We start from the raw sequence: 27,166 nt of genomic DNA, 5'->3' as shown, positions 1-27,166 counted from the left end.
TGTGTCTGAAACTTGAGCTTAACTTAAAAGCAATACATGTTAATGTGTAAAACATTATTGAGTAGGAGATAAGCAGAAACTATAAAGTCAGAACACTACATACACCCGTCCTAGCTAAAATCTAAATGACCGAGATCCCAAATTGGATTTTGATTCAAAGCCCCAAACCTTGTCTCCCACCGAGTATGATTTCCACAGTGTGTTGGTGACTATATTGTATACAGATCGTGTGCGTAATCTGGTGTTTAAACATGTAGCGTGAGTAATATCTGATCATGTTTCAAATGAGAGGAAAACAAAAACGTTGCAACGGCTCGTATTGACGAAGAAAACCAGGTCTTATGGTTAAAAGATTAAACTTAGACGCTTGCCCGCAATTCTGATCCTCTAAACAAATTATTGTGATCAAAGTTAAGAACGTCAGACTACAGTTTTGAAATGATCGATCTCAACCAAATTTACTTACTATAGACTCACTATAGGTCAGTAACATTGTTGTAAATACTATAGGTCAATTATTTGGTTGAGTAAATTATTACTGATCGAACCGGGGTCGAAGGCCACTGTTTGAGCCGTGTTCAAACAACCTGCAAAGTAGAATCGAGGTGCAACAAAGTGACAAACCCTTTTCTCAGTGCACCCGAGATCACCAAGATCTACATATATTTCTTATTGATCATCATGTTGGAAAATCCAGTTTGAATTCTGGTACTTATATCTTGTAATTCTATACCGACTGTGGGTTAGAGGAAGAATCTTATCGGCTCTCCGATGTACTTTTTTTTTTTTGGTCAAGCTCCGATGTACTTCAATTTTGTTTTTTTTTGACACTATGGATCAACATAGCAGTAATAAATGGCCTTTGTTACCGTTTGAGACTTTGAGACTAGTAAAAATCAACTGTACACAGAATCACACACATTTGTCACATTGTAACGTACAATATTCCCTCATACATCAATCTCTAGGAGAGTCTTTATCATTGCCTTTTCTTTTCCATGTCTTACAGTCCCAATACCCAATCTCCATGTCTTTAATTTTCTCTTCTCAAGAATCTCACTTTAACTAAATTACCAAGTTAATTAACTTATAAACAAAGTTAAGCATCATTACCCCTCGAACAGTCCCAAATAACCCAAGTCTAGTATCCACCCATTTAAATAACCCGGGTCCGATTCTCGAACACCTTGGAAACTTCCACATAGTCTTGTTAACTGTGTAAAATCCCTACATTTTCATTGGCTCCCGATTTCTGTGCATGTGGGCCTCTCTGCCACTCGACCCTAAATATGGAAGACCTTGCAGCTCCGATCCCGGACCCGACCCGACCCACTAACCCACCAAAATTTAAAATCCAACTTCACCAAGAAGTGCCGCAGTGAATCCCGGCCTAAACTCCTATATAGTCATATTTCATTTCCTCTAATTTTCTCACTCACACTCTCACTCTCTCACTCAAGAAAGCAAAAATGGGGTTTGCAAAAGCTCTGGTTTTTGTTCAGCTCTCTATTCTCCTACTAAACTCCTTGGTTCGTGCCGACTTTTGGGCCATTGAAGCTCAGGCACCGGTGCCGCCGCGCCACCACGGTTACTATGCACACCCCATAGCCGCCCCTGCCCATCCTCCCACCCACGGCGGCCATCACCACCACCACCCCAAACCTCACCCACACCCACCAACCGCCGCTCCAGTTCACCCCCCGGTCCACCCTCCGGCTCACGCTCCTGCTCCCCACCACCACCACCATGCTCATCCACCTTCTCACGCCCCGGCTCACTCTCCTTACCACCACGCTCCCGTTCAGCCCCCCAGCCACCCTCCCACTCACCCCGCACCACCAGCTCACGCTCCGGCCCCAGTTCACCCTCCTAAGAAGCCCTTCCCACGTAGCTTCGTCGCCGTTCAAGGCGTAGTCTACTGCAAGTCGTGCAAGTACTCCGGCATCGACACTCTCCTCAACGCCACCGCCATCGCCGGTAAATAGAAACTCCTCGTCCGTTTTTACGTACTTGACTCCATGTATATCACTCATGGAACCCAAGCTGACGTCGTTTAACTGTGTAGGTGCCACCGTGAAGCTCCAGTGCAACAACACCAAGTACCCGCTCGTCGTTACAGGCAAGACAGACAAGAACGGCTACTTCTTCATCACAGCTCCCAAGACCATCACCACCTACGGCGCCCACAAGTGCAAGGCCTCCCTCGTCTCCACTCCCACCACTGCATGCGCCAAGATCACCGACTTCCACGGCGGACTCACCGGTGCCGCTCTGAAACCAACCAAGCCATTCCTGTCCGAGAAGAAGCTCCCCTTCCTTCTCTACACCGTCGGTCCTTTCGCCACGGAGTCCAAATGCCCCCGTTGATTAGTTCAATTTACAATCTCTACCATCCTGAGTCCTAGAAGACCGCGCCATCTTGTGTATTAGGGTTTATGAGTTTTAAGGGTTTTCCCTCCCAACATGGTTTGTAATGAATGGTTTAAATTTGGCCCTGCGTGCTTAATTACTTGGTTTACAATAAGTAATGACAGTTAATTAATTGAAATCCCTGTTTTTACTCTGGTTAAATTAGTCATCTATTTTAACGTCTAGTGATTCAACGGTCATAAGTAGATTACAGGAGTACCTGTTTGTAGAATGGCAGACAGCCAGACAGGTAGCTTTCACTTTCACTGAGAATAGAAAAAAGCTTTGAAGATAATTACGATTACATCCCCAGCAATCATAGCCTTGCATGCGATTACCAACTATATTGGATTCCAATTTTGTGACAGGTCCATTTGATTTCATCGTGTTATGTCGTTTAATCCTATAAAGGACTCTCTAGCGGGGTCCTCTTATTTTCCTGTGAAAAAGGAGTGCTGCTTTCTTACAGGGACCAAGTTAAAAGGTCCTAGTCGGTAAGGACGACACCAATAACAGGCTCTTTAGGGTTTTTGGCTTCTGGATATGTGAAAGGTTAATCATACCATGTGGGTCGCTATGTGATCTGAAGAAATTCATGTGATTTAGGCTCTGATTTACCACATGCTGTGTGGGAGGATGGAGTTGAAGTGTATCACGATGAATACGTATCACGGTACTCGTCCTGTGTGCGGATTTTTCTGCAACCCTAGTTGAGAGAAAGTTTCCGATGAGAATGTGCGTATTATGGTACTCGTCCTGACAATTGTCACCTAAGTAATGTGTGAAATTTTCATAATATATTGTGTTAAAATAAATGGTCCGACCATCTCATTGAAGAGCTCTTCGTAGCCTAATTGGTGTGGGTTATGTATTGGTTTATAAATGCATGCGTTCCCAAATCCCAACTTGGTATGGTTCTACAACGGTTGTATACGAAATGATGCCAGGCCCCGACCATGACTGGGATGCATATATTGTAAATTTTAATTTGGGTTGATATAATGTTCTGTATTCATTTTGTTTTCTATCATGGTATTGTTGTCCAGTGCTTTTTCTGCAGCATTATGATGAACTGTAACTTTTGTATGAAAGATCTGATACACAAAAGTATAGTAAGGACCAACATTCTAAAGAGCGTTAAGCGGTATACAGGTGGACAGCCACTTTCTATCGCCTAAACGGTTAGCCGGCCTCTTAAGCGGCGCCTAGACGGTTTTGAATTATTAAATATTTATTTATTTTTATACATATATTTAAACTATTTTAATGATTAAAAATATATAATGATGTTTAATATTAATTTTAAAAAAATACTTAAAATAGTCTAAATTCACATAACTTAAGTAGAAAGTCCATAAAAATATTTGAAGAAAAGATAAATAATGAAACAAATGCAATAATACGAAATCTCAATTTATTTCTCTCCAAATTATTTCCTAATTCATTCAGTATTAGACTCAAACTTAATATTCATATTTCTTTCCTCTTCTTCTGTTGATCAGATTCAGTTTTCAGAAAATAGACAAATAGTTAGAGCTGCGGCCTCTTTTAAATTTTTTTTAATATCAAATGATGGTTGAACGCTTAGGACTAAATAGAGCCAATTAGACTGCATATGACTGAATATGGCCGCCTAAGACCGCCTAGAACCACCAAGGACCGCATAGGCGGCCCCTAGGACCGCCTAGGCCGCTTAATTCACAAAACGCCACAGATGATCGTCGAGGCAAAAAGTGTGGCGGTGGGTGACTTTCTAGCGCCTAAGCGCTGCCTAGACCGTTTTTTAGAACATTGGTAAGGACAGTCAGAGGACCTGTGTGGCTGTTACAAAGCATTCACTACAGTGTGTATCATTATTGCCATGATTAAACGGATCTCCTTTTCTGTTCTTTTTGATCTGTTTGATTTGCAAAACTAATGCGCAGCATAGTCTTCGAGCTGTACACGAGAATATCTAACCTGAATATATAGTTCATGTAGTTGGAGCTGATTTCAACACAATGTAACGTCTTAAGTTTTATATATCTCATTCTTTACATGTCTGCCATTTACGTTCAATACATCTCCATCACTTTCCTTTTGGAGCATTGAAACAAGTTTGAAATGAAAATTTGTTGATGATACCTCACGCTAGAATAGAGCAAATAAATATTGGTCCATCATACCATGAGACAATTCAAATTTCAAATTCTAGCTAGCTTCTATCTTTGTTTCAGTTAATGGCGCTCGTGTTCGATCAGTACTTCCTATCTCTGCATATCATGATGGAAGATTTCTCTTTTGCGTGAAAATTGAAGATCGGAGTCGCTGGGAAAGTCAGGACTTCTGTGCATTCACTCCCTGCCAAATATATCCAATAATGTCATCACACTCGTCGGACGCCCTAGCTTGTAATGTTTGTGCCACAATAACTATAAAGCAGAAGCCCTAATGTCGCCGAGCCCAAGTATTATGAACCAAAAAACCAACTGGGCCACAGGAAAAACACACATAATCTGATATCCGTGATTGCTTTCATGCTCTCAAATGGCGAGGGCAGTGATGAATGGTGACCTAGCTTGCAGTATGGTTTTATCTTGTGATCCTAGTTGGGAAAATGAATAAACTCGATCAACAATTTGAATCAAGTCTCTTATATCATCAAATCGCACGTTATAAATGGTATGAATTGGTTTGCATGGGATTTACCATAAATCTTAGTTCAACATTTGGCTCCTGTTCAAAACAAAAAAGTTCAACATTTAGCTACAGCAATATCTGAAATCGAGTAGAGTTGTATACTTGTATAACCAACTTGTGAGCTAACATGCATGTTACTATTAGTTACAGACTTACAGCACTACTCCAAGGATGTAGCTACACACGGGCTACGGTGGGCTGTAACCCATCTCAAATTACTAAAAAACTTGTCTTTCTAGTTAAATTTTAGTGTTAAAATTTAAATTTGAAATATTAGCCCACCCCAAATTTCTATATATAATTCATAAATAGTCGTAATTTTTTTTCTAACCCAACCCATTATGAAATCCTGGTTCCGCCCTTGTCTTTGGCAACAGTTCCGTTACATGTTTAGGTAACGGCGTGAAAGCTCGAAACTGAGCATGGGACTTCAAGGTCTGAGATATAGTTTATTCGCTGCGCATCGATCAACACTTGAGCATATTGCAAATTTCTTCATTATCTTTTCGTAGCTAGTGTATACTTTCGTATTGGGGCCATAACATGTTGCTGGATTCATTTTGTAGAGAATGGGGTCATAAACGTATTTAGTAAGAGGCTTCAACATTTTAGGGTTTCCAGAATTAAAATGATCGGCATCACCAGAAGTGGATATATATATATATATATATATATATGTTCCGGTGGAATTCCGACTGGCATAGACATAAGCGCTGAGAGGAGAGAAGTGCGGCTGTGTTGGTTGGCACCTCGTTGTGAGTTGTCAGTGGTCGGAAAAGCCGAATCCACACCGTCCGTACGATGCAGATCTTCGCAGCTGAGAATTTATGTATATATATATATATATATATATATATATATATATATATATAGTCTCTATCCAGAGTGAAGGTTCACTCTGAAGTTTCAGAGTGAAGTTCCAATTTTGGGTCACACTTTTCGGTCAAAATTTTTCACCATAAGTGATTCAATATTTAGGTATGCTATTCAAGATCATCTCTACAAAATTTCATCCAATTCGGACATATTTAAGTTATTGAAATTAGATTAAATCAATGAATGAATTAAAACTGTTCAACGTGAACCGTTCGTGTAAATCTCAATTTTGAAAGCTCAAATCATTGTCAAATTGGATGAAACTTTATAGAGATGATCTTGAATAGCATATCTAAATATTGAATCACTTATGGTGAAAAACTTTGACCGAAAAGTGTGCCAAAATTGGAACTTCACTCTGGATAGAGACTGTATATATATATATATACATAAATTCTTAGCTGCGAAGATCTGCATCGTACGGACGGTGTGGATTTGGCTTTGAAAAGTTGAAAACGTGCTATTCGGACTTGCCTCATTCGTTAACCAGAACAAGTAGAAGCTCATACTATAATGAGTTCTAAGTGTTGAGTTTGATCACTTTGCTCTACTAAGGTTTTCTACTTTCATTGCCGTGAAACCTTCAATATTGGTACGTTACTAGGCTTATTAATTATGCATGATCACATTTCAATAGCAAGAACTATCAACTGCAGAGTAAACTTGATTAAAACTGATAAATAATTTGATAGATCATAGTGTGGTACGTACTGGAATAGCAATTAAAGACATTTTTGGCATGGGTTTAATAAGCAGAAGCGCGGAACTATGCATGTATGGGATAAACACAAATGTAAACGTACAATCTGTCAACAAGAATGAATTGTCGAACTCTGGCCATGTCGTCACAGAATACATAGAAGAAAGATTAATTAGGACGCGTAGAACTCTCTGCCTATACTTCTTCCTTATCTTGTTGCACGAGTAGCTAGCTAGCTAGAGAAGCATCTCAATTTTCTCTTCCTTTCTGATATAGGTTTAATTTGATCAAGAAATGTAGAAGGTCAGATACTCACAGATTTACAGAGGACAGGAAGGAACATGTGTTCCATTCCAAATTGTTTTGTATATCGATCGGTTAGTATACATATATGTATTCGATCACTATAAGTGACTAACTGACTATACTCGGCCTAGCTGATTCCTTCTTTCTCTAACCTTAAATCTTTTTCTTGATCATTTTCTTCTGTAACCAAAATTATAGAGAAGTAATAGTAATGGTATTCCTTTAAGCCTTTTAACACTCCTTATCTTTCATTTAGTTTTCCGTCCCTCTCAAAAAATAGTAATGGCATTCATCTCGTTTACTTATTTCCTTGTATTATGATCTTGTAAATAAAATGAAGGTTTCTAGCTGGCTAGAACTCTCCTATGGTATAGTGTATATTCGTCAACAAAGCTTCAGAGTTCAGATTACCCGAAGTTAATTTCTACTACAAAAATACAGTACTTCAATATTAGAATAAAGATACAAATCACCAGCAGCGCGCTGAGGAACCATATAAACGACTTACAACAAGACTAGCTTGACATATGAAAATGTCTCTATTAATTAATCACATAAAATGCAGCAGTGAATGATGATGTAATGGCTTCAAAACCCAGTAGCATTAGCTTCGTTCACAAACTTTCTTAGTCTCTCAGATATCCTTGCAGCTACCGTGCCTGGTGCACAGTCGTTGATCTATTCATGATCAAGAACAAAAATTTATATCGATGGATTATGAAGTGAACTGATTTAGTTCATTTATGAGTGTGGTTTTATAAATCATGTTGATGACTTGCTTACCTTAGAATGTATACTGTGGAAAATGGTATTCTCAACAACTGAGAAACTGGCATTTACAATGTCAGCTCCCTCTTGAATAAGCATACGGATCGACCCCTCAAACATGAATTGAAAATCCAATCCAGTTATCAGAACTACATCAAGAGCCGAACCCATTTCACGAATCTCGATCTGAGGTGATCTTAACCGGCCACCATGTAGTCCACTACCATAAGCTCCATTGTTGTCATTAATGATCCGCTCTACTCCCGTTTGCCTGTCTTTCTTCTGCTTCAATCTCTCCAAGTTGGTCTGCAACTTCTTAATGTAATTCACAGCTTCATCTATTTGATCTGGCAAAGAAGTCACTACCTGCCCCGAAAGAAACAAGGTAATTAAGTGCAGTGTAGCTGTGAACTGTGCAACTCACAAAAAGGCAAAGTGTTTGATTGTTTATGGACATGCATGTCTCAACGAGACTCAATAAGATGCATAATTTAGGAGATGAAAGAATCATCGGTTATCTTAAGAGAAAAGCCTAGATCTGAACCGTTAAACACATACAAGGTGTGATATATGTATGTATAGATATGTGTGTGCGTGTGTGTATACAGGCCTTCTCACAGAGAGAGAGAGAGAGAGAGAGAGAGAGAGAGAGAGAGAGACCCTTGAGCGTTGATGGGGTAGAAGAGAATTGAGCTCAGAGTATAGGACTTTCATCTGATTCCTCCTGTTTTTTTCAATGGTTTTTCTGTCAGTTCTGGATGAACGAGGGTACTGCTGCTGATCCATGAACAGAATAAAGCTAATAGCTTAACCCGGGTGTACCAATTATCTTATAGTCACAGGAACCCAATTTCCCACCTGCAAATTATAATAACATCATAGGGTGATCGTTATTATATATATAAACTTATACAAAGATGTGGTCTGTCATCAATTTAGTTTCAGAAAGAAAGTGAAAGGTGAATTAAAGGCAAAACATTATATATGATTAGATGCAATGCTATTACTGAAAAAAGTTTGTGCAGATTTCACAGGCCTCGCATGGTCCCAACGTGCCCCCCACCATCCTTGACCGTCAGTTTCCACAGATCACAGATGAATACACACACAAAACCTAGCTAGCTGGTTAATTAGTTCATCACTGAGCCAGAACTATAAATTAAAACGGAACCATACTCATAAGAGTCTGATAAAATATACATATGTGATATTGATAATATTTTCTTACAGCCCTGAGGGAGGATGGGACATGAAGTTCACTCGCAAAGTTTATTTGCATTTATCCTCATTCGAATTATTTTTAGCCTATTCGTCGGCCTAGTTTAACATTCCTGAATCTTTCAACAATATTCTTTCTATTCTTACAAACGTCTTAGTTAATGTACCTTTTAGAAAATCACATGAACATATTCAAAGAGTACGGTAGATTGCCAAACTGTTAGGATTTTGCAGCTAATTAGTAGCTATATATTTAAGCTAGCTTCTGATTAATTATAACGTTAATCTTGCATGTTTTAGTTAATATAAGCTAAGGATAGCCTAAGGATATATCTGTGACACTACCAGCTACCAATTAACTACATGCAAAACTAATCCTACTTACACAAACATCCTTGAAGCTAGTACTGTAAGTATGCATACGATTTAGTCCATTAATAACTAGTTAAATCACTTGAACGTACTTGAATGATCATGTTTTCTTAATTAAAGATCGAGACAAATTTCAGCTAGCTAACAGAGACGGATAAAAAACAGAACTTAACCTGAGCTTAAGACAACATCAACCATTTAGCAGTACCACTGTATCGATCGACGATGAATTGATGATGATGATGCTGCTGTCTGGCACGTACCTTCGGCCTATCACTTTCTAATTTAACTCATACAGTAGCAACCAGCATATATATTAAGTTATAAACTACTCCACTCCTCCTTAATCTTATATCCAAGCTGGCTGACGATTCATAAAGGCTGAGCATTGATTGGGTGGTTATATTCCCATTTGCTTAACGTGCTAAAAAGACCACACTCACTCTCTGACCGGTTCTTCCAGAGATATTTTTTGGTAAGCTTTGTTTTTCATGTGTATACTCCTAACTTTAATTAATCTTTGTTCACATTTATGCTTTCAATTCATTTATCACTTTATCCTCTCCAGGACCCATATACAGAAAACGTCAAGAGCACCATAGTTGCTATCGATCAGAAACGTACTGTTTGAGTGTGATTCAGATTAGACTCTGTACCCCTTTAGGTCTCATTACCAGAACCACTGGATACCATTTAAACAGTTATTCTTTAACCTAGAGCTAGATATTTTCTCTAAGAGCTAGCAGCTAGCTAGATATATATAATTTAAAACTGATATTATGTATATGCGTCGACTCGTTCTCTAGGGAGTCTGAAGTTGCAATCTATCTGTATATTATGTATATGTTTAATGCTTTACATTTTGATTGATGCAGTCTAATCTAATGGGAACAAGATAACCAGACAAATCATCTTTGCTCGCAAATTCTCATACAACATGGGGCTATCAATTCTTGCTTTTACTTAAAAAAGGTCAGGACAGTGGTAATCTTATGAGATGCTGTGACTCCGATCTTGTTGGATAAGTGAAGCAAGGATAAAGGAAGCTCGTGGTTTTGAAAATATCATGCATATACATATATGCACGTCATGCCAAAGAATTTTGGATTTTCTTTTATATATTTATCTTTGTCTTCTTTTCAGAACCACAGAATGCAAGAAATTTTCGTTTATGTAAATGATGCAAAAGCCAAATGCCACTTCAGTTCACAGTTGCGAACTGCAGTCGACGTGAATATGAAGTTATGAACCATGGCCGTGGAATTAATAGATATGCTTCAGAAGATTATTAACCACGGGCTCTGCATAAGTTAATTAATGCAGGGTTCACCGGGCTTTGAAGTACTCAATTCATTCAACATTCTGAGAAAAATTTACAATGCAAATAAACAGTAAGATCTTCTGTTCGTCAAATTACCATGAGTACAATGTTCCTTTTCATTTTCCTTTGGAATGAATTGGTTGGCATCATTACTGTCAATTTGTCATGCACATATGTGTAGTAGCTCTACTGGTTCGATCTCTATACATAGTCATGGTGATTCTGTCAATTTCTTTTTGGTAAAGCTTGGTAGGGAGCATCAAGGTCCCCAGCTCTGGACTCTTCGTACGAAAGTTGATTGATCGATCGACTTAAATGGATGGGTCTAAGGTCCAAAATATCTCCGATATTTCATTTAAAAAAAAACGATATATCTTATGGGTAAATATCGTATTTTTTCGGTATCTGCGATATTTATCCGATAATATAAAATATTTCTAATATTTATGATATATCCGATATATCTTCGATATTTTAGAGAAATATCTGTAAATTTTCACTTGAAAAAATTTATCTCGACTTAAGGATGTCTTGGACTCTCTGAGAGAAGTTTTTGCTTAATTAATCACCTCGAGGAATATAAAAAAAGGCTAGAAGAGTAGTCCCTCAATCGGCTAATTTTAATTTTTCGTAAAAGATATCCGAATAAGGAGTGAAAGTTCAAGTCTTAATTCTTATTCTCTTAAGAGTCCAGCCATATCAATGACAAGTGTTCTCTTTGAGGGAATCCAAAATAAAGGATCACATAATAGTCTCATGAAGGTCATAAGTAGATCCAGAAATCCAGATGAATAGTCAGTTTTCGAGTAATTTTAGCACAAACGGCTTACATTTTCTGCTTGCGAAAGAAAATTAGAGTATTTTTACTCTTATTCATACAAAGCAAAGGAACTGTCTTGCATATCAGAAGTTGGAAAAATTTGTACACTGCTACTACAATATAAAGTTACAACTACGTGATAAATGAGAAAAAGATAATGTGATCAATAAAAATAAATATATCGATCTAATTCATGTTGCTAGTGAACCACTTCAAAATGGCATTGATCCTCTTCATAATTGGATTATGCATGCACACCTCGATAATGAAAATGACAACCCTGCTCCACATGTTGTAGAAAAGGCAATTGATTTTGGAATTGTTGTAAATAATGTATTATCTAATGAAGTTGGAGACCCAGGAGATGATTCTGATAGTTCTAGTGTGTGACGGCGTAGCAACAACAAATAGTTCAGATGATGATGATAGTGGTGGTGGTGGTGGTGGTGGTGGTGGTGGTGGTGGTGGTGGCGGTGGTGGTGGCGGTAGTGGTGGAAGTCGACAAGGTGGTGGAGATACAAGGTTTGAATATGAACCATTTTATGTAGGTGGAGGATTTGAGCAGTTCACTTGTGAAAGTATTTTTGATCATGATATTCAAGATAAGGATCATAGATCTAGAGCAGGTGGTCATGGTGCGCAACAACATAATAGATACGGGAGGAGGACAAGAGGAGTCATTGATGATTAAAATATTCCATCAGAGGTTTTTTCAATTGCCTTAAGTTTTGATTTTATCAGTTTAGGCACATAGTACAGTGAGACGTCAAAAGAATCACATGAAGTCAACTATCAATCTGGTTATCATATTTACGAATATGATCAGTTTGGAGAAATATATGATCAATCATCGAGTTAGATTCATTTTTATTATCTCATTCTCGGAGAAATTGTCGACAAATCGAAATAGATATATGACTATCATGTTAACTATTACAATTCGTATTATATGGCTCGTATATCTTGGGCAAAGTATTGTAGTTTTGTTACCAACGTGTGTATTTTCAAACAGTTAGAGACTCTTTATGGTACTAGATAAAATTGATAATTGTATATGTTTGTATGTAATTCAATAATAAATCAATACAAAGTTTCAGAACATGAAGTCATGAATGATATTTTTATCCAATATCACTGATATATCTGATATCTCCCTTTTTAAAAAATTATATATCTACCGAAACCGATATTTTAAGAACATTAGATGGGTCAAGTCTATCACTAATAATAATACATGAGAATTCGTTTATACCCAATTTCTAGACACCATTTTAGAATAGACCCACCTATAAATTTAATTCAATTTACACTATAATAATTCAAATTATGATAATATATTGTTTTCTTTTTTTTAGTTTAATTACATATTTCCACTATTTAAATTTGATTAGTCAACTATCAGAATTAAATTTAGTTTAGATATACAATTAAGGTATTTTTTCATGATTTTGGGAGTTTTCCTTAACTCATCAACATTGCTAGAATTATGGTAATTACTTTACATATCAGTATTAATTAAGGAAACATAGCTTATGGAACCGTTTTTGGGTAAATTTTGAAAATTCCTTAATTACCCATACATGAAAAAAAAATCTTGCATAAACACAATCTAATATATTGAAAGTACAATGGAGAAACTATAACTCCAGAAATTATTTTCTATAGTTGGGAACAAACCTTAGATCCACGTTTGAAGGAGTTGATTTCAAATGACCAGGTTTTAAGGAGTTAATTTCAAATTCAGAAAATTACCCATAATCTATTTGACTATTTCTCTTCTTTTATACATTTTTTCTTAAATTCTCAAAATTAAAGGGCAAATAACAGGCACAGAGTGTGTGTGAATAGCTAGTAATAATAAATTCAAAAGACTTATATATTTAAATAATGAATGTAAAACTCAATTTTGGGTAATTTAAATTTTCTATCTAAAATGTAGATTTTCTTTCTTCTTTTGGTACTTAGTTAATGCATTTATCTTCAACAATTTGCATTAACTATTTCTTTTTCGGTCTTCTATTTGTAACCTAATTCAAAGGTAGATATTAATAAAAAAAACTTGAAAGTAGAAGTTTAAGTTTTTAACCTATCTAATAGATTTTACTTTTACTTACAACCTATATATTAGACACGTTGGTTTATATGGATAAACCAATATGGCTATATGTTAGATAATATTGGAGACTAAACTATAAGAAAATATACAAAAATACCTAGAAGAAAGATACTTACAATAAGAAAAGATTTAACCCTTTCAAAAAAAAATTGAAGAAATCAATTTCAAGAAATAACATACCTTGTTGGTAGATACCAAAGAGAATATGACAATGAATATACATAGAAGATAGTGTACGTGATACATAAATTCACAAACAAACAATTGATTTAATTTTCTTTCTCTTTGTTTTAGTTCAAAGAAAATGAATTGTTTGTATCAACATTTGTACAGTTTAGCATTTGACTATATATAAAGGTTTTTTAATGCAAATTTAAAATGAATGCATGCATAAATTAATAAGTTGTTTCCATTTTTGAACGAGAAGGGTAAAAAAGTGAAATCATTCAAAATGAAAAAAAAATTTTTTGTTTTAAAAATAAAACCTATAAAAAAGGTTAAAACATTAATTTGGGTATAGATTCAAAAAACTTTTGGGGGTGGATTTAGATTGAAAATGGGATTTTAATATTGAGGTTATGTCTAATTATCTCTAATAATACTAATAATCACTACAAAAAATATGGGTAAAAGCCACAAATGTAAAAGTCACAAAAGTATGGATATGTGGCTTTTAGTGGTGTGACTATTGCAAAAAATGCCACAAATTTCATGCAAATGTGGCAATTTAATTATTATAATAATTTAATTGTCACATTTGCATTAAGTTTATGGCATTTTTTACAATGGCCACATGGGTAATGCCCACATGTTAGCCACATATAAATGTGTCTATTACCAACTTTTTTTGTAGTGAATGATCAATGCGATAGTCTCAGAATCAGACTGGTACATTATATTTTAATTACGGTTTTTTAAATGTAATTTATAAAAGTGAGATTCCATATACTCTACTTTCTAGCAGATTATTCCATCCACAAACCGTGTAGTCTTTAGTCTTTAGCAATTGTCTGTTTATATCAATTAGCAGTGTTTGGTAGTTAGACATCCTTTTTTTTTTTATGAAAACCAGTCACCACTGTGGAGGCTTAATGCATGCTCTCAACACTTTCATACAACTATTCACCCTGCCATTTGCATTTGAATCCCATCAATTTTTTTTTTGAAGAAAATCCCATCAATTTCTATAGACAATGCAATGAGAGATCGAGTATTTTTATATGCATGGTTGAACTAAAATTAAGAATATTCTTTTGTTGATATATATTTTGTTGTCTATAAGTATCAACGGTTGTAATTGATAGATCATCTAGTATCCTTACATAAGGAGGTCATTAGTGAGGTCAACATGTTGACTTGAACACAATTCACGCAAGCGAATGTATCGTTGTTAAATAAATGAAGTATTTAGACCTTAGTTATCATACCACGGGAATTAGCTAGGTAATGACCTAATCTGAGTAATTGGATCTAGAACAACTAAAAGCACACAAGAAAATAAAAATAAAATAAATAGACAAAAAAACTATAAAGCCTTGCCAATACTCGGCCTAGTTCGCACTAAGCCTAATCACAAGCATCAACTTGTAACTTAAAATGGATATGCACAAATGAGATGTAGATATTTTTTAGAGATATTGATTTAGTGATTCCTAAATTAAATTAAAGACAAACCAAATATAAATAAAAACAAACTAATTACTAATTAAATATGGAATTCAAACAAGTTGGGAGCATGAGAGTTTTGGGGCGTGATTCACACTAACTCTTTCTTGAAAAATATTGATATTAAAGTCACAAATGCATGTATTTACAAATGTATCAAGTCCCGTATCTAATACCGATTAAAGCTACTAGACCAATTATCCTTATGGTGTATTGATTATGCCGGTGAAGGCCATAACAAACTCTCTAATATGGGCATTACGCCGACTAAGGCCGCAACATCCAAAATTAGAGACCTAGAGTGCAAGATAATAGAGACCCAAGCAAGCTTAGCTACAATTAAGCTAGCTAATAGTTACCATGCTTAAATCCTAGATGCCACAAGACTAACAAGTAGTCAACTCATTAATCTATCATCAAAATTACCCACAACATAATTTCCTAGGGTGATGATTAAGCTTAGAAACATGCTTCTAAAAACCAATACATTCAGATTTAAAGCATACATAATGAAAATGTGTATTTATATCATTTAAAACATCAATATTTATACAAGATTTGAGTTAGAGTTTCACAACCCTAACTCCTAAAATCAAATTACTCACTATCCATTGATAAATACATCACCAAATACATAGAAAATTGAAGAAAAAAAATTAGAGAAGAGAGAGACACAAAATAGGCTCACAAATTGTTATAGGCAAATATGAACCCACTTGAAATTAAACCCTCTTCTTTATCAAATTAGAAATCCTTGTAGTGGTGAATCCTTGATAATTTTGGGTCTGAGTTCTTTAAAATCTTGTTTGAGAGGTGGTAAGAATTTGATGGAGAGTGTGAGAAAATGAAATGAATTAATTGAGAAAAATGGAGATGAGAAAATGGGGGAGAGAGAGAGTGCAGCGGTGGTATTGATGTTTTTTTTTTTATGTAGGGTTTTTAATTGAATTCAAAAGGGCAGAGGCTGCCACGTGGCTTCACGTGAATGGTGAAAGGAGAGGAAATGAGAGGGGGAAAATCTAAGTAGCACGGACACGGATATGAGTGTGCGTATTGGACACGATTCGATACGTAGACATGACATATAGAAATTTTTTTGAACATGGACACGTGGTGGACACGTTGATTAAATATTATTTATAATATATATATTTATTTATTTAATTTTTTTTTATAAATTTGAAAGTATTAAAAATGTTAGATGTATATATATGTCAAAGTGTGCATTAAAATGATGAAAACAAAACTTGTTAGAATGGCTAAGGACTTGATAAGTACCTTATATAACCAAGGTTCGAATCACACCACAAGCAGTCTTATTTTTATCACGAGTTTCTCTCCTTATATATATTAAAGTGTGCATAAATATAACAAAAACTGAATCTGTTGGAATAGTTGAGAAGTTGTTGAGTGCCTTGGATGACCAAAGTTCGATTCTCACCATAAGCACTTTCACTTTTATTATGAGTTGGTGCGTGTCCGCCTGTCCGATTTGGACACTCGCTCGCGTGTCCAATTCGGACACTCGCGTGTCCAAGCCGTGTCCAAATGCGGATACGCGTGTCCGGTGCGTATTGGGGCGTGTCCGTGTCGGACACGCGATGGTGTGTCCGTGCAACCTAGGGGAAAATGCACGGCTAACATGTTTTTTTTCTTTTCTAATTTCTCTTTCATTTTCTCCATTTCCTCTTTTTTCATTTTTCATTCGGCATACAATTCCACGGAGTATTCCACTCACTTTCTGGCATTGACTAAGATTGACTCCGCCCTTGCTATTTTGTCCTTTTGTCTGAAGCTCCATTTTACTCTAATTTCGTCCGGTTTTTCCAATTTCTGCTTATTTTCTATAATGTAAATAAACATGGATTACTTACATAATATTGACATGAGGATTAACATATTTATAGTGTCTTAGATATGATTACACACGTATGAATGCGAGTAATCACATGTCAAGACAAAGTAGAAGTTGCTATATGATAGATTTAATTGCAATTTTGAAAATTAATCAACTTTTGGTCATTAAATTGATTTTTAACCATATTATGTAAAAAAGTTGAAACAATAACCATGTTGTAAGGTTGATACCCTCATTTCCTTTAAATTCAATCTTTGAAAATTTTAAGAAGATAAATCAGCAAAAATATCACAAAAAAAAAATAGAATGGCCAGAAAGTCATCAAATACCAATACTAGAATTTGAAACTCTAGCCTCCACCAGACGTACATATGATTGGCAATTCCTATATAGTTTCTTCCTCTAGCCATATATTGGCCTCTTGGGAATTAAATTAAGGAATGCAAACCTAACTTATTAAACTTCAGTAGGAATACTAAATCTGAAAACTATTTTGAATAACCCTAAATTTTCAAGAATGTAATCAAATAAACGATAATCTAATCTTAAACTAGAAAAGCAACTAAGAGATTATAAATGTATGTACCTTAAACATATAACAAATTTAATATTCTTATGTATCAGTAAGATAGTAAAATAATCTTTAAGTTTTCTCATATATTCAAGTTTGATTGTGGTGATAGAAGTAATTTGATCCTAGAAAAGAATGAATTAATGTAATAGGTTTATAAAAGGATATTAAAGATTTTTTGCACTTTCATGTGGTTATTTTTCAACTTTTTTCCAAAATATGGTTAAACATTAACTTGGTGTCCAAAAATTGGTTAGTTTTTACAATTTTTCTACACCATCGAAATTTTGAAGGATAACCTCTTTTTAGCATTTGAACTGAATATTAACCATGTTTTATCAAGGTAAAATTGTCAAAATACACCACAAACTTAGCTGAAATTGTTAATTTGCACCATAAAGTTGTATTTGAATCAATTTACCTCCTAAATTTTGTAAAAATTTCCGATTTGCACCCCATCCGTTAAATTTAACTGCTTATATCCAATTTTACGTCACATGTTATGCACATGAGGGGTAATGTTGTCATTTTCTATTTATATTTTCTTAAAAAACAAATAAAAATATTCTTTAAAAGGAGGATTATTTTTGTAATCAAATTATTTATTTACATTTTTTTTCTACATACTTAACCATACTTCGAATTATATATTCAACATACACACCCATTCAAATATAGTGCGTTGTGTATATATATATTTTTATATGTACACATTTATTTTTAATTTTCAATGTATTTATTTATATATTTTTAATATCTTTTAACATACCATATCACGTGAAATAATAAATATATAAATCAATAACATGTTTCGAAAAAAATAAAAAAATATAGTAGCAAGTGTTCCTCTTAAGTAATTTTATTAATTTATTTCATTATTAAATATGAATAAATATATAATGATAATATTGTCCCTCAAATGCATGACATGTGCCTTAAAATTGGATGGAAAACATTAAATTTAACGGATATGGTGTAAATCCGCAATTTTTACCAAGTTTAGAAGGTAAATTGATTCAAATGCAAGTTCGAGGTGCAAATTGTCAATTATGACTAAATCTGGGGTGCAAATTGGTATTTTTGCCTTTTATCAAACAATTGAAAAATAACCATATAAGGGGATTAAATGTCTCATATACCTCATTAATATTTTTGGTGAGTTCCCAAATCCCAACCTTCATTCATTGTTTCATTCAAACCCCTCGTTCAAATGGTCACTGTATGCAAATAAGGATTTGGTAGTTCTCTTTTCTCACCATGTTTTTTCCTTGTTGATTGTGCCAAATCTCTAAGGGAAGCAAAGGCAGTGGGATGAGGTGAATTGGAGTACAAAACTCGTTAAAGTCTCTCTTTTCTACCCAAGAGTTTGACAGCCAAAAGTTGGAGATCATTCTTTTGCTGTCACTCGATCTTCGATCTCCATTACATGTAGTCCATACGGTCGTTTAGAAAGCTAGTACCCAACAATGGAGGGAAGATCATTGTCCCCAGCTTGGATGCTACAAGAGTGATTGATAAAGTTCATCCTTGATGTTTCGTTTGATTGTTCCCTAATGTTCAATTACGTACGCTTTCAATTTGCTTATAGAGCATCAATTAAATATGCATAGCTAGCTAGCATTTGTATTACATATTCCAACGGAGATTAATTTCTAGGGAATAGTATTAACTACAAAGGCTTTTCAAGTACTTTTCGATCATCAACACAAATAGATTTGGTATCATTTTTTTTTTGTAAATAAAACCTATATCCCGATAGGAAAGATCATGTTCGTCTAATAGTGTAGAGAGAATATAATAGCATATGGCACAAGTTGATTGTGAAGTGGGCTTCCGGCCATGGACAATTCCAATCATTGAAGGTAGTTGTTTCTTGTTTTTGTAACGCGATTTGTAGTTTGAAAGGTTGAGAACTGACAGTAATTTAGATGAGGGTATATGAGACATTTAGTTTCCTAATATGGTTATTTTTCTTATGTTTGATAAAACATGGTTAATGATTATTCAAAGGCTAGAAAGAGGCAATTTTTCAAATTTCTCGGTGTAATCCAACAAAAGAAAAATCTCAAAACTTGTCCAAGAATCTCAAAAATCCACATCTTTTTCAGTTTTTGAGCATGTGGCACAAAATCTCCCTGATTCTTCCTATGGGTGTGCCTTCTTGCAATCTTTCTATCTCTGTCTCCTGATGGCAGCCAAACCCCGCCTAAACCTATGGTGAATCAAGCCTCCATCAGCATGCATCTCTCCTCATTTCCAATCAGCTTCTCCTATCTATTCTATTGTTACCAAGACCCTAGGTTTTTGAAATTAGGGTTTCCCCTGTTTAACGGCATCTACCGGGGGTTGGAATCTGGTAACTCTCCAACAAAAGCAGAGTTCAACATCAATGGGTAGCCTCCAAGCGGTCGTATGATATTATTGCTGGTGAAAGAGATGCAATCCCAAATTAGGGCTTTCCATAGTTGAATTTGGGGCCCTGCTCCAAACTCAAAAGTTAGATGACATTAGTCGAGTCTATTGTCATGTTTATATAAGTTGTAGAACAGGGGCTTGTTTTTTTTGTTTTGTTATATTTGAGCTTACATTCAAAAGAGTATAGACTATAGACCTATGCTACATATTAACTATTAAGACATCTTGTCTGCCGAGCCGCTTGTCTGCTGCTCGAGTAAGTTAATACTCTGAGTTTTATGCCCCGAAGCAATGTTAAACGGAATTAATTTACTTTCCCTATTGGGATTTGTGGATAGAACATGAACATATGATGTCAAGAGGTGATGGAATTATAACTGGGAAGTTGGAAATTAAAGGAGCTTATTCAGAGCTCCAACGGTGTGTCTTAACCAGTCGCACGTGCCTCAGCACGTGACTTGCTTCCAAAACTCTGTTAAGCCTCCGTCATCCACCCAACGCTCCCGCTATTCTCGAATCCCAATTGCTGTTGACTTTACGTTGCCGACCAGAATGAGAAAATGAAACCAAAACAAGAACCATAGTAAAAATGAAAATCATCAAAATGAATGGGATTTTAATTATCAAACCACTTCCAAAATATATTAAGAAATCTACACTATCAATTTCCTTCCCTCACTGATCAAACACTACAAAACAATGAAAACATGAACCCAGAAACCATAGTTAAAGACGAAGGATCTTGGTAACATAACCTTGTTGCTTAGTTCTCGTACTCGTATTCCCATATACTTTTATGGGCATGAATAAAGTCAAAAATGAACCCTGGAGCATTAGATTGGACATCCACGATAGTGGCTTCGCTGAAACCGATGACACCCAAATTTGTCCAAAACCCATTTCAAATTGAAAACCAATTATACATAGAATTAAAACTCGATGAGGGGATCACATATCACACCTCATGCATCGGCAATGGTGACCGGAACACAAAGAAGATATGCCGGAGCTGTCGAGATTTCGACGTTCTATTCTCTCTCCATTTTCAATGAATTGTCCAACAACAAGGACATTGATGATAGATATGCGAGCCAGATGGGATTAGATCTCTGCTGCAACACCGCCAGAAGGTGGAGAAATGGTCGGGCGACCCGCATTAAGCTTTGCCGGTCAAAAGTAGATCCGAGATGCCAGTTAGAATTTGATTGTTAACGGAGTTTAAAAATTACATACGAGATAAATTACATTGAATGAATGGACCCACAAGTGTGTGGTGATATTGTTTCTTCTTATTAAAATATTCACTGGTGGTAGCACTCCGTGGTGCATTATATCGCTTCCCGGGAATTAATTGCCTTATTTACTTTGTCTAATTTGAAACGTATTGCAATTACTAACCAGTGTTTTGGTCTTGTCAAAAGAAGAGAGGGATCTAATCAAGTCACTTTTTTATATTAAAAGATAACTTCATTAAGACGAAGGATTAAGAGAGTAACCAGATTCCGGACGGGGAAATCCTTACATTGAGCTGCACAAGAAGAGAAAGAAACAAGGGTCTAAAAAACAGAAGAACACAAGAAAACAAACACAAACGGACTAATTCAAGCATTATGCAGCTTGAAACCGAGCAAGTTGCATTCCGGTCACAATGGCAAAACCAAGGAACTGGTTACGCCTGAACCTCGCCCACCGCACTCGTAGACGCAGACGCAGGCTCAGTCAGTCAGTCAGTCACGTCACTTATTCGTACGCACAAATGGACGACAAATCAAGAACACTTGTCCAAACAAGTCCTGACAAATTAACCCAAAAAAAAACAAGTCCTGATTCTTGACAAACTAATGTATATAGCACCCCATGTTATGGTGGATGAGTGGATCGGAGTATTTATGATGCAATCCACCCGTTTCAATGCATACAAAGAAAGTCGTGACTCGACAGTTTTTAGTTTCATATATTTTGCTTAATAATGTACATGGGTAATTTCTTATCTGACATGTGAAGAACTTCTCTTTGTTTGGATTGAATGTTTCACATTAAATAGAAAAGTTAGCTTCGGTTTCCGATTTTTAGGTTCATAAGACCTTAAACTTCGGATGCATGCATAATGAACGAATCACTGAACTTTTCGTCTTAATTAAATTTATTTTAAAAATTTTGAAATCTCAGTCGAAAAATCACGTCACTTTTATTTTACCTAGATGTGTATCCTTAAATTAAGGTTAAAGTGCAATCCATCAAACAGTTATATTATAATCCATCAGCTGTCGGGAGTTCCAAACGTATCTACAGTTAGATATGGATAGCTCGCTAAAGGAGACTTTCTCTCGAAATGTAAGAGAAGGGATGAGAAAAAATCACGGATACAACTCATACAAGATTACATACAAGTAGCAAAAAAGCAATAAAGCACAAACGCCCATTCTATACAATGCATCTAAATTCTGAATTAGTATTTAGGAAGGTAAGTGTCAAGATCTCATCAATAAGTGTATCAACGCCATAAGGGATGCTAGAGACATGACAGGACCAAATACAGTTTTGTTTCTCGCAAATGGCAACAAAACTAACCCAAGAACGTTGTGAGAATTAATGTCAACATGTCCTTCAAAAACCTATACCCTTTCAAAAGACCAAAGATATTTTTGCACCTATAATTCAATACACTAGTCCTGCCGTGCATTATGTGACCTATAGTATAACATGTAGGCCAAGCATATCCTGTGATCAAAAGCCAGTATGGAAATGAAGAAGTGACAAATGGACCAAACTATGTAGGAAATTCCATCTCTCGAGTCACGGAAAATTTAACCAGTTATTATCAAACTTCTCTTCTAATTGCTTACAGAGATCACAGTTTGAATTCTCTTCTAATCGCTTGAAAATATCGAGGTCGGAATCCTGCCTCGCCGAGAACAAAAACAAAAGAACCAGGAGAGACGTATGAAGGTTTGAAGATAGAAAATCGAATTTGACACCCCAGGAAGGCAATAAAAGGGCACCAGAAATTCTGGTTTAGAATAGGACAGGTACCAACTCCAATTTAAAAGGGGCTAGTAAGAACAATCACAATCAGACTTTAAAACCCTAGTAGAATGCACAATGCGTAGTCCACAGGTGATGAATTCCAATCCAAAATGGCTACTTAAGAATACTATTAATCAGATTTAAAGAACCAATAGAGAGAGGAGTTCTAAACTGCTACTCATTATATGATTCATGAACGTACGGAACATGCGTATAAAAACACAAGGGAGTGCCATTCTTCCAGGAATACAAACGAGCAACATGACCCGAAATTGCCATAGGCATGAGGCATGTGTTGTAGAGGTCAAAAATGAGCTAAATTGATGACCCAGCAACAGAATATGATATTACAGTTTCCATCTGTAGAGGTCAACCATTTGTTGTGTATAATGCTAGAAAGAGACTTGCTTTACTTCAAAGCATGCCTACCAATTGCTATTAATATCACTTTCAAACTGTTTCACATGAATGTGACATAGGAGGAACACAAATAAAAAACGGCTTAGAAAACGAACCTTTCTTTAATTACAATTTGACCCGGTACTACTACAAAAGCTGGTCATAAGAAACACACTCAAGAGAACTTGGGTTTAGGCATGGGTGTACTATTTGGATGCTGGCCAACCTTGGGCGGAGTATTTGGATGCTGACCAAGCTTTTGAATCCAGTGAAGCATCCCCTTCTTATGGTCTTGGCAAGACAAATTCTGTACTAGTGTCAGCGTTCCATCTCGGGCAAGGGAAGACTCAAATTGTTCCAACACCTTTACAACCTGCCAAAACTCGGGTCTTTTATCTGGCTGCAACGACCAGCATTGCTCGATCAAGGCTCGCATAGCAGGTGGACAGCCCTTTGGGATAACCGGCCTCAAATTCTGTAAGCACCACATAGTATCTTAGAATGTGTTTAACAAGAAGCTTTATACACACAAAAAGGTGCATAAAAGCTTCAAAGATTAGAATGAGTTCAAGAATTATTTCTGCGAAGTAAAAATGAAGCAATGCAGCAATTCCTAAACCTGCTGCAAACTCATATAATTAACTCACAATGAACAGCAAGCTTCACAATGCAGACAAATATATGAGGTTACGTAATTTTGTAACTTCAGAATCTTCAGATGTATTTGATGCATGATTAATGGAAAACTAAAAATAAGAATTAAGAAAGCAAAGATCCCTACAACAGTACTATACTGCCATACCTTGTTCACTACTGCAAAAGCAGCTTGAATGGGATTCATTTCTTCGTAAGGGATTGTTCCGGCTACTAGTTCCCACAAAAGAAGTCCGAAACTGTAGACATCAACCTTTCGCCCATAGGATTTACGCTTGATCATTTCAGGGGCCATCCAGCGGTAAGTTCCAGGGTCATCAGCCAATGAATCACAGTATACCTCCTCACATGCTATGCCAAAATCAGCAATTTTCAGCCTGAAGTCTTTATCAATAAGAACATTCTCAGGCTTGAGGTCCCGGTGAATGACTCCTTGTGAGTGGATGTATTCCATTCCCCGAGCAATGTCCAAGGCAATGGCAATAAGTTTCTCTAAAGGAAGAGTTTTGCACTCAAGTTTGTGCAAGTAAGCCCTCAAGGAACCCTCATCTAAATATTCTGTGACTACACAATAAACAGGAGGCTTTCTGCAAGCTGCAATGAACTGTTTCATTGGAACAATGAATCAAATTATCAGTTTTCCATTTTTACATCCTCAATCATCCCCAACAATTCGACCCTCAACAGAAAATAATAATCATTCCCAACAATAACTGAACAAGACTTAATCATGTCCAATGTCAATAACTCATTAATCAGTATATAAAAGGAAAATTAAACAAGCTATTTAAAGAAGAAAGTTGGGGCGAGAATTCCATTACCTTGATGACATTCGTATGGTGGAGACGAGAAAGAAGATTGACCTCTTTGTTAAATTGCTTCTCCAGTCGAGCTGCCATGACTCCACCTTCATCATCTTCCGGTACCCTGATGATCTTAACTGCAACAGCTTCCTCATTATAAATCCCATGATAGAGCCTGCTATGAGCTCCATGAGCAAACTTGAGACCAAGAAACAACTTTGACAAATCAACACTATATTCATCTGCAGCATCCACCGCATTAACTCTCCCACCTCCATGATCAAAATACTTGGCCCATGGTGATTCCTTCCTCTTTGATTTGGTCGACTTATCACTGACTTTCATTGAAGCCAAGTGCCTGAGGGGGCTAGTATTCGATGACGAATGCGAGGAATGTGATCCCTTGTGTTGTGAATCCTTCCTGAACAACTTCCCCATAATTCCCTTCTCTGATTGTGCTCCCCTAGGATGTGGTGTCGAAAACCTCTTCGTCTCAGTCTTAGCTTCCTTAAACACATCACTGAGGTTGCTCTCCGGCAAAGGAGACAAAGATCTCTGCTTGTGAGCAAGTAGCTGTCGACCAGCAGGTGAAGACACACGGCTGTTCTTCCTAATCATCGAATTACTGGGGCTCGACTTCTGCCTAGTCGGAGCTGCTGCTTCTCCAACAACAGGCCTTGACTTCAGCCCTGCCATCTTCTCCTTCTGAAAATCTTGAAAGGTCAAAGGAATGGAGGTCAATCTTGAATCATCATAGCGATGTGAATCAAACCGATGGGAGAATTTCGTTCTCCGAATCCAAGAATAAGCTTCTTCCTCCATAATCTTCCCAGTAATTCTCCGACAGCACCAAAGAACCAAACCTCTTTATGTCCACAAAACCACTTCCTTAATCTCCTTCTTCTCCTCCTCCTCAAAGTGAGAAGAAGAGTCACAGCAAACTTGGTGCTCCTCAAACAATCTTAATACTAATACACTGTCTGAGACACCAAATCTCTTCAATCCCATTCACAACAGCAACAAACAACAACAAACAAGTCTTACCAGCTGAACAAAGATTCAAACTATAAATCTTTCTTAATAAGCTAAAATCAGGAGGACATTCAAAAGACACACACACGCGTCAAGAAACCAGAGACCTTATTCTCATCTCCATCAGAACCAAAATTCCCTGAAACCCACCATAGCCCATCAAAACCTCTAAAATAAATAAAAATTACACTAATGATGATAATTATATGGACCCATGAGCACCACCACCAAACCGTCCAATCTCTTAACAAAACAACAAACTTGTATTAGTTTCAAAGTCAATCACCACCTTCCGTAAAAGCCTGGAAATTCCTACGCTGAAAAAACAAAAACCTGTCAATAATAAAAAATAAAAGCAAGCACTCAATTATATTGAAAACTAAAATAGACACCCATGATTACAACCCCTATGAGGCTAAAGAAAAACAATCATATACACCACAATAATTCAGACCCAGATACAAAACCCACAACATCACGGGAAAAAGTCAATAATCCATATTTAATTCTATGAGTTAAAAAAAAAAAGGTGAGAGCTCTGGGTAGCTTACCCCAAAGGAATATGGCTCCTTCCTCCACCATGCCACGATTTATAATGTCACCATTGAAAAACAAAAACAAAAAACAAAATTTGAGAACAGAAAAAAAAAGAGAAAATATGGTAATAGATTCTATGGACCCGGATATATATACGGGGGAGGTCTTCTTCTTCTTGTTGTTCTTCGTTGGTGGTGAGAGGATGAGGAAGAGGAGGAGGTGGTGGTGGTGTGTGGGGACCACCAGGGCCAAAGTCAGAAAAGACGGGGGGATTGAAGAAATGAAACACAGAGAGAGAAGACGAAGCAGAAAAGGAGAGAGAGAGTTTTTATTTTCTAAAATAAAAATGGAGGAGGAAATTAAAGTGGGATTCCATATTTCCATGTGTCACTATCGGAGGGAATAAGGTTTTGGGGGGTTCTGTACGGTACGGTTCGCACGGTGTAATCTTCTTGTACGTGCGAGTCTTTTTGACGGGTTTTTTTTTTTGGGTGGTATGGATCATTATGATTTGATTCTCAATATGAATATGAAGATTTTGGAGAATCTGAAAGGATTAAAATGGTGCAGATCTGGAAGGTGAGGCGGGTAAGGTGATACCTGAAATGTGGTTTGGAGGG

General features: G+C 36.3%; 3 protein-coding genes across 3 annotated transcripts; 1 reads left to right on the top strand and 2 right to left on the bottom strand.

Moving 5' to 3' along the window:
- Positions 1–1,430: 1,430 nt before the first annotated feature.
- Positions 1,431–2,710, top strand: LOC126788232 (non-classical arabinogalactan protein 31-like). The gene is made up of 2 exons (XM_050514204.1): positions 1,431–1,977; positions 2,066–2,710. Exons 1-2 carry the CDS (start codon positions 1,470–1,472, stop codon positions 2,365–2,367), a joined length of 810 nt encoding a protein of 269 aa, XP_050370161.1. The 5' UTR covers positions 1,431–1,469; the 3' UTR covers positions 2,368–2,710.
- Positions 2,711–7,507: 4,797 nt separating this feature from the next.
- LOC126788235 (transcription factor bHLH162-like) lies at positions 7,508–8,524 on the bottom strand. The gene is made up of 3 exons (XM_050514206.1): positions 8,399–8,524; positions 7,754–8,104; positions 7,508–7,648 (listed from the first exon to the last, which is right to left on the bottom strand). Exons 1-3 carry the CDS (start codon positions 8,522–8,524, stop codon positions 7,559–7,561), a joined length of 567 nt encoding a protein of 188 aa, XP_050370163.1. The 3' UTR covers positions 7,508–7,558.
- A 15,005-nt stretch (positions 8,525–23,529) lies between these two features.
- LOC126788230 (serine/threonine/tyrosine-protein kinase HT1) lies at positions 23,530–26,823 on the bottom strand. Its single transcript, XM_050514202.1, has 4 exons — positions 26,561–26,823; positions 24,996–26,326; positions 24,323–24,778; positions 23,530–23,995 (listed from the first exon to the last, which is right to left on the bottom strand). Exons 2-4 carry the CDS (start codon positions 25,797–25,799, stop codon positions 23,696–23,698), a joined length of 1,560 nt encoding a protein of 519 aa, XP_050370159.1. The 5' UTR covers positions 25,800–26,326; positions 26,561–26,823; the 3' UTR covers positions 23,530–23,695.
- Positions 26,824–27,166: the final 343 nt, after the last annotated feature.

This window comes from Argentina anserina, chromosome 3 (assembly GCF_933775445.1).
Source record: "Argentina anserina chromosome 3, drPotAnse1.1, whole genome shotgun sequence".
In the NCBI taxonomy this organism is placed as follows: Eukaryota; Viridiplantae; Streptophyta; class Magnoliopsida; order Rosales; family Rosaceae; genus Argentina; species Argentina anserina.
This window is presented reverse-complemented; position numbering and strand designations above follow the sequence as displayed.

What these genes read in the sequence shown, in the direction of transcription:
- LOC126788232 (XM_050514204.1), top strand. Translation starts at nt 1,470, where the DNA reads ATGGGGTTTGCAAAAGCTCTGGTTTTTGTTCAGCTCTCTATTCTCCTA. An exon ending in CAACGCCACCGCCATCGCCG is followed by an intron (nt 1,978 to 2,065) that starts GTAAATAGAAAC and finishes TTAACTGTGTAG; the next exon opens with GTGCCACCGTGAAGCTCCAG.
- LOC126788235 (XM_050514206.1), bottom strand. Translation starts at nt 8,524, where the DNA reads ATGGATCAGCAGCAGTACCCTCGTTCATCCAGAACTGACAGAAAAACC. An exon ending in TACCCCATCAACGCTCAAGG is followed by an intron (nt 8,105 to 8,398) that starts GTCTCTCTCTCT and finishes CTTTCGGGGCAG; the next exon opens with GTAGTGACTTCTTTGCCAGA. An exon ending in TCCACAGTATACATTCTAAG is followed by an intron (nt 7,649 to 7,753) that starts GTAAGCAAGTCA and finishes GATCATGAATAG; the next exon opens with ATCAACGACTGTGCACCAGG.
- LOC126788230 (XM_050514202.1), bottom strand. Translation starts at nt 25,799, where the DNA reads ATGGAGGAAGAAGCTTATTCTTGGATTCGGAGAACGAAATTCTCCCAT. An exon ending in ACCATACGAATGTCATCAAG is followed by an intron (nt 24,779 to 24,995) that starts GTAATGGAATTC and finishes CCAATGAAACAG; the next exon opens with TTCATTGCAGCTTGCAGAAA. An exon ending in CTTTTGCAGTAGTGAACAAG is followed by an intron (nt 23,996 to 24,322) that starts GTATGGCAGTAT and finishes TGGTGCTTACAG; the next exon opens with AATTTGAGGCCGGTTATCCC.